This window comes from Triticum dicoccoides, chromosome 5B (genome assembly GCF_002162155.2).
Source record: "Triticum dicoccoides isolate Atlit2015 ecotype Zavitan chromosome 5B, WEW_v2.0, whole genome shotgun sequence".
Lineage (NCBI taxonomy): Eukaryota > Viridiplantae > Streptophyta > Magnoliopsida > Poales > Poaceae > Triticum > Triticum dicoccoides.
This window is the reverse complement of record NC_041389.1, coordinates 17509395-17517051: the sequence shown is the minus strand read 5'-3', so window position 1 is coordinate 17517051 and position 7657 is coordinate 17509395. Positions and strand designations below refer to the sequence as shown.

The following is a 7657-nucleotide window of genomic DNA, read 5'->3' as shown; positions in this document are numbered from 1 at the left end:
GGGGTAAAAAGAGTATTATTTCATGATCATAGAGTTACTGTTAAAAAGGCAAGAAGACATCAGTACACATGGACCCTCCATGTAGCCACACAACGGTGGTACATTCAACAAGACCCAATCATGCGAGCCGCCGCCGGCGAGCTATGCACACAAATCAGGGACAATGCTACGTACATATAAAACACACATTGTTCATTTACCACTTTCAATTTCTGGAGCGTCTCTCTCCCTCTGCCATGGCTTTGATTTGATCCCAGCGGGGGACTGGCAGGGCCAGTGTGATCGCAACCGACCTATCTTTTATCATTGATTGTAATTTTTTATTGGTAGCTTACCAAGCTGACCACTTGGTCGCCACCGACCAATCGGAAGACGTGACAATTTGGTGTGCACCCGATGGCCAGCATACAACGGAGAGCCCGTTATAATAGAGCCAATATTGAGTGTGGCACATGCATTTGTGGACAATATTCTGAAATTACATGGTCCTCCTAAATTAATTATCTCAGACAGAGACAGAATTTTCACAAGCAAACTATGGAGAGGCGTATTTTCTGCTCTGAAAAGTGGGTTAAGGTATAGTACAAGTTACCATCCTCAAACTGATGGCCAAACTGACAGGGCAAATCAGTGTGTGGAAACTTATCCAAGGTGCATGGCAACTGATGAGCCTAAGAAATGGTGTTCATGGCTATCTCTAGCTGAGCACTGGTACAATACTACTTAACACGTTGCTATAAAAATGTCTCTTTTCCAAGTACTTCACGGTTTTCCTCCCCCATTGATCTCTGAACTGGCAATTCCTGGACTTGAAGAAGAAGAGGCTCATAATTTCTTGTCTACCAAACAACAAATATTGGAATAATTGAGAGAAAATTTGCTGCAAGCCCAAAACAGAATGAAACATTACGCAGATATTAAAAGAATGGAGAGAGTCTTTGAAGTGGGAGATATGGTATATTTGAAAATGGCTCCTTACAGATTGGCAGCCTTTGGATTCAGAGGGGCTCTAAAGTTGCAAAACAAGTATTATGGACCTATTTTGGATGTGCAAAAGGTGGGCAAGTCAGCTTATAAACTGCAATTTCCTAACCACATGAAAATACACCCTGTTTTTATGTCAGCCAACTGAAGAAGCACATTGATTCCTGGCCCTAATCTACCAATGGTGAACACTGATGGCACTATCAAGACTTGACCCTGCTGGGGTTCTCCAAGTCAGGAAATAATCTGCCGGTTGTTCAATGGTACATGCAGTGGGAAAATTTGCCTCGAGAAGATGCTACTCCCTCTGTTCCAAAATAGATGACTCAATTTTGTACTAAAGTTATTATAAAGTTGAGTCATCTATTTTGGAACGGAGGGAGTACATGGGAAGAAGCAAACTTTCCGGCTTTCTTCAAGACCACGACCCAAGCTTGGCGTGCGGCAGAGCAATCGCAGCGAGGAATCGTCGAATCTTTAGAAGGGGGCAACGTCAGGCTCTGAAACTACACCTTCAGTTAAACACTGTCCAGAGGTTCAGTTAGGTGTAGCGCGACTGACAAATACCGCTTCAGTCAATCCAACGGTTCACAGTGGCTCCTACGCCCCCGACTCGTCGCCACCGTTCGATGTGTTTTACCCTTGTCACTGTAGTTCATCATTTACTTTTCACTAGTGGCGGTAAAGCCTCTCCTACTTAAAAACTTAACAGCCAGGATGTGGCTGGCGTGAGCTCTATTGAGAATCTTCCAATTCTGCCTATCATGGCTACTACAGTTCATCGATAATACTCCCACCTTCCCAAAATTCTTGTCTTAGATTTGCCTAGATACGAATGTTACACTTCGTACTATTAGACAAGGGTAAATATATATGGTCTACAAAAATTTGTGTAACATAAATGAGCTTGAACGATATGCTCATAACAAACAGCTTCGCACTCCAAATCTACTCGGCAGAAGTTTCGACAAACTCGAGAGCTACACCGACAAACAGCAAGAAAACCATGAACTCCGACGTCGGTCATCGATACCGCTGCGTGTACACTCGAGTCGTTCATATCCTCAGTTCGTCGTCAGTGTGATGCTCCTCTAGCCAGTCAACAACCATCACACCCTAGCATCGCCCTCTACACCAATTTTCTCCCTGCGAACAAACAGCGTGCCAAATGTTCCAGATATTAGAACGAAGCCATCATCAAACTTGAAGATCGGAAGAAGATGGCGGCGCTGCTCATCAGACAAACAAAGGTCGCTCATACCTCTCGATTGACGACTCTTTGCCACTGATGCGTAGAACTGCGTGAAGGAAGCGTTCCCATTCATCTCCTCCTCCTGCGTTTCAAGGGAGAGTCGGTCAGGTCTGCGGTCAGAAACATGGTCTACGAAATATGGGAATATATCATGGCGATGGCGAGGGCGGAATCCAACCTGGAGGAAGCTCTCGACTGACGACGCGTCGTTTGGTGAGAAAGAGACCACCTCCCTCTTCCTTTGCACGAAATCCCTGTTCTCGCTCACCTGCGGTTTCAGCATTCAAAAGGATGTCACATATCAAACGGAACACCGCAAGGTGAGCAAAAGAATGAAGTGCCGTGGCCCTGTTTCCCGCCAAATTGAAAGAACATATAAAAGCTTAAAGCTTATATGGAATCTGTCAGACGTTCACCAATCATGACCAAAACTTGCAATATTTACGCTGTATAAAAGCCTCGTTGTAGAGTGACAATGCTGAATTGATCTTTACAGGGATGCTGACGGATTTAGAAATAACCCGGATACGTGTTCTGACTGAAGTACCTGGTCTATCATTCGTTTAAGAGGACGGCGGAGGGACTCAATCGTTGTCTGCTCTTGCAATCTTTTCAAGAGGATGAGCGGAATGGTGGCTACTTCTGGAAAAGAAACATGATAGCTCCACTGGAAAAAATGTGCCGATAGAACCTCAATTGCTGAAAGAACGCACTGCTCTTGGAAATCTCTTGATTTCAGCATGTTCCTTGGCACCTAACACACACAAAACAGGGTTAATTTAAACTATCTTCAGAAAATGAAACAGACACAAGAACAAACTTTTAATCCCAAGGATGTAGAGTGCAGGCTAGAGATGAAACCAAACAGGAGCCACACAGGCACACACACACAAAGATAATATTTAAGAAGATGAAACCGAAGTACATAATTAATAATTGAGCATAAACCTACGCGGTAATTACACAAGTTAGAAAATGAGCAATCCAGAAAGATTTACAAAAACATTTTACAGACCATCAGGGGTTGATTACTTGAAATTGCATGGATGGTTGTTTTCTTTTAGTGAGCATTTAGTCATATGGAATGGGGGGCCAAAGAGTTATATACTTCTCAGATGCTTGGTACAATATTCATATTTTCGTGACTTTTTGAGACACATGAAAGAACACAAAATTCCACATATAATGAGCAATACGTGAAACGGCGTACCTTCAGTAGTGATGAAAAGTGGGTCTTTCCTTTTTCTGTTTGTTCTTTCTGAGGTGTCTCCCTAAATTCTAGGGACCCAAATATCAACGATGGAACTGGAAAGAACATCTGACTGCAATTCGAAAGCTCATTTAGCATCTGCGCAAGCTTCAGTCTCAGTGGCAAGTATCGCATGCCTGGCAATAAATGAGCCACTCCCCTTATTATCTGAACAACTGAAGAAAATAATAGATGGAGGTTGTGGCAATCCTTGTAATTAACACAAATAAACCTAACCCATAGGTTTATGCAGTTAATAAACTGCCAGTTATCTATCTTCAAAAGATCTTCCTGCAACCACAAACATAGAAGCATATCAATATCCATGTGATGTCCAAAGAACAAATAAAAACCACCACAAGGAAAAGAATCCATGTGGACATGAAAATAACCATTCTGCTTTCTTTTGGGTGCGTGAAAAAGGCAAGTGTAATAATAAGAATATTTTTTTCTTGTATTCTCGCAGCATGTATATGTTGGTCAAATACAGCAATACAAAGAAAATTCTATGAAATATGTCAACTTATGGCAATAACAAATTAGCAAGTTGGTGCAGTTTGTGAATTAACAATCACTGTACGATAAGGAATCAAACAGTTAGAACACTTGTGCCAGGATCTCTTCTTAGCAATGTTTTTTTAGCAAATGTAACGAATAATTAGAAAAAATAAGAAGGCCAGTCTATTTAAACGAAATGTATTTGACTATAACTGGTGTGCAGATACACCTTAAAGCCTTGTTTGGATATGAGAAACAAGAATATATCTCCAAATCCAAGCAGGTCCAAAGGATCTGTCTGCATGATACGGTAGGAACACTCGAGCTAAACCAACTGCAAGCACAACTACAGATATAAGCATTAATGTGTACCTTTCCCTTTGTTTTAGACGCCTGTCTAAGAATAGCACTCAACTGTCCAACAGAAATTACTGCCCTTTCACCTGCTTTCTGAATATCCAGAGAATAAAGTTCCACCAGACAGTTCAGAATAAAATCGATATTTTCTATATTTCTGTTGTCCACAATCTTGGAACTGGAAAGGTATGCATTATATGTTTTAGTTAAGCAGAAATCCAGACAGTCAGGTAAGAGTGAAGCCACTTCTCGAATCATAAGAAACGAAGACAGGGACAAGTTCTGATCACCACTTGCCCACAAGCGAACTAAGATCTGCAGAGTACATTCAGTATATGATAAGCTAGTATTAGAAATAAAAAGGCCAGGCATCCTACACCAGAAAAATATTGTAAGAATCTCGAAGCAGTCATAGAATGGTTGAAAAACAGGTGAATTTCAAATAATTAAGACAATAGCACTGTGACAATGCATCATGGGTCTAAGCTTAAGTGGATGTGTATACTGGATCCAAAATGGCAACACTAAAATACCAGAGTAAAACTATTCAAAAAACTGAAAGCCAAACAGATTGATAACGACTGCTTCAAGGTGTTTGAAACATTTCTTACAGTGCCAGAAATATATGACTGGTTCAAAACGATAACCCACCTTTTGCTGAAATATATGAAGGCAGATCAATTTCCTACAAATACAGTGTTCACGAAATACTGCCCAACCCAAATAATAACCCACCTTTTCCTCTTGTTCACATTCTTCTTTAATAAACAAGAAGCCGCGTAAGTGTTCTTCTATACGGATTTTTTAAATAGCCATTTTACAGAGAAAAATAAAATAAAATACCAGAAAGGCCAGTAGTCCTCAACCGAACTAATATTATTGACCAGAACAGGTTTCAAACTTGAATCTCCTCCAGAAGAACAAAATAACATGCAAAACTAAATTTAATATCAACAAGCAACATTATCAAGGAACATACCTTGAGAAGCCTCCTTGATGTTGAGGGATACGCAGAAAAATATACCGCAGATGTTCTAAGCTGAGTCAAGACATATGTAAGTATTTGGTTATCAGTAAGTTGACTAATCAGATCAAGAGAATTCCACAAGTAAGACTTTATGAGCGGCTCAATATCTTGCCATTTCTTTCCATTTCTCTGATTCATAAGTTTCCCCTTGTCATCATCAGAAATTTCTAAGAGAGCACGGAAAATGTTGTCTGCCTTCGAAAGAACAAATGATATTATCTGATAAAATACTTCAGTACTTTGAAGTCTCTGCATGGAAAGGCTATTTGATTTAAGACCAAATTGACATGCATCCCGGAAAGCATTTAGTAGGTTACGCAGAGCAGGTGCTTTAGGTTCATCTAAGACTAGTTGACACCATTCACTTATTGTCTTGCTTGTAAGGATCTTATCACTAGGAGGATCTTTATCACCAGAATTGACCCCGTTTTCCACAGAATCCATCTCATCTTCTTCATCTGAATCCTATTGAAGATTGGAACAGAATAATAGCAAAAGAAAAACTATTTTATGAGATCATTTATGGCACGAGAAGTACATTGTAAAAAGGATGTACATGAATTTTAGTACATAAAGCAGAAATAATAAGTAAAACTTACTTCTTTACTTTCATAGTTCACCAATTCCAATTGCCATTTCTCAAGGAAGTTTGCGAACTTAGGGTCCTACAAATATAACAAACACTCTCAATCCTGATAGAAATCACCTAAGATGCACAATGCAGCCACAGAATTCCAGAAAAGACAGACAATATAAAGGCTAACATCATTTGTTCCTAGATGAGATCAACATTCAGAAGCATAGCTAACAGTGACCTATATATAGCTATAACAACTTGTGTGGTTCAAGGTTTCATGTTTGCTTCGAGGGATAGAAATTCACACATTAATCTAAAAATCTAGAAAGCTCGCACTAATCAAAAACCGATCTACAACGATTATATCATGAGACCAGATTATAAGAGAGGTGATTCCTCACAGTAACATAACTACAGACCTGCAACCAAACCAAGCAATATATATCCAGCAAGTAAGACGGCAAGACCTATGGCAATTTTCAGTTATTCACCTTATCCAGCAACTTCTTCAACTTTTTCTTTTGCTTTTTCACAGCCAAACGCATCTCATTGTTCTGTTCGCCAAGATCATCTTGTACAATACACTCTGCAAGAAATGTTCTGATGCTTAGAAACTATCACACCACAAAATTCAATATGCGTTAACAACAATTTACCTTTCAGAACATTATCATCATCACTGTCAGAGTAGTACATACACTCAGGATCCTGCATTTCAAGCATCAATGATCAGTTTACAAGGGCCACTAAGCAATAGCACTACAAATAGTAGACACAATCACACAACTGATTTTGAAAAAACAAAAAATGGGCAGTTTCTGATGTACAAAATTTACTTGCAGAGCAATTACACACTAACATAATAACCACATAAAGTACAAACTTGTGCACATATTGCCAACAGACACTATACAATCATCCTTGGATATTATTCAGTGGTTTTAAAACTGATCTAAGCACCTCAGCCAGATTATGAAAATATTTCCAACACAATAGTCTAGAAGAAATCAACAAAAAAAAATCTAGAGCTACTTGTCAGTTTGACATATCAAAAAAGAAAAGAACCCCCAGATAAAATCCTTGAAAAAGTTCTGTAGAGAAGTAGAAGCCCTGTACGCAGAACTGTAAGGCAAAAGGAAAGCTCAGGAGTTGCGGGCAGTGCATGAACTGCGGATGATGGTAAATTTGTGTATGTTTGAGCTCATGAACAGAATCATCACGTTAAAATACGAAAGCTATAGTAGGTGTCACTACTCCTAAATGTATATTGCTTGTCGAAGATGAATAAGAGACTCGATAGTGGAACAGAAAATAAACATACCTCTGAAAGATAGCCATCGCTGTCGGATAGATCCCCATCTAATTCATTCTCATCTTCTGGGAACTCTAAGCAGTTGGCCAAAGTAGCCACATCATCGTTCATGTTCCTATAGGAAAAGCATATCGAGCTTAGTTAAATAAAGAAAATAAAGACCTAAAAAAATCAATGCATTACTTACCAAACAGCATTATCATGAATGAAGTTCTACAGTAAATAGAGACACGAGATGAAATCCATGCCCACAACATCCAAATTTGCAAGCTAGGCTGAGTCAAATGGCTATAACTAGTAAGCACGCGTCAACTTTTTAGACAAGCTAATGGAATGTCCAGTATTCATCGCAGTACCAGCACCCAGGGTAGCCTAGTAACATTGCAGCAAAATCACTCAAT

At 39.6% G+C, this 7657-nt stretch overlaps 1 protein-coding gene across 1 annotated transcript in view; it reads right to left on the bottom strand.

The window, feature by feature from the left end:
- Positions 1 to 1782: 1782 nt before the first annotated feature.
- Positions 1783 to 7657, bottom strand: part of LOC119308905 (nucleolar complex protein 2 homolog) — a 6441-nt gene continuing 566 nt past the window's right edge. The window contains exons 2-12 of the mRNA XM_037585062.1: positions 7266 to 7371; positions 6601 to 6652; positions 6436 to 6530; positions 5967 to 6032; positions 5320 to 5832; positions 4356 to 4655; positions 3447 to 3776; positions 2784 to 2990; positions 2415 to 2504; positions 2246 to 2318; positions 1783 to 2130 (exon numbers count right to left, since the gene is read on the bottom strand). Of these exons, the coding sequence (XP_037440959.1) occupies positions 2114 to 2130; positions 2246 to 2318; positions 2415 to 2504; positions 2784 to 2990; positions 3447 to 3776; positions 4356 to 4655; positions 5320 to 5832; positions 5967 to 6032; positions 6436 to 6530; positions 6601 to 6652; positions 7266 to 7371 (1849 nt within the window). The 3' untranslated portion in view covers positions 1783 to 2113. The remainder of the gene's footprint in view (positions 2131 to 2245; positions 2319 to 2414; positions 2505 to 2783; positions 2991 to 3446; positions 3777 to 4355; positions 4656 to 5319; positions 5833 to 5966; positions 6033 to 6435; positions 6531 to 6600; positions 6653 to 7265; positions 7372 to 7657) is intronic.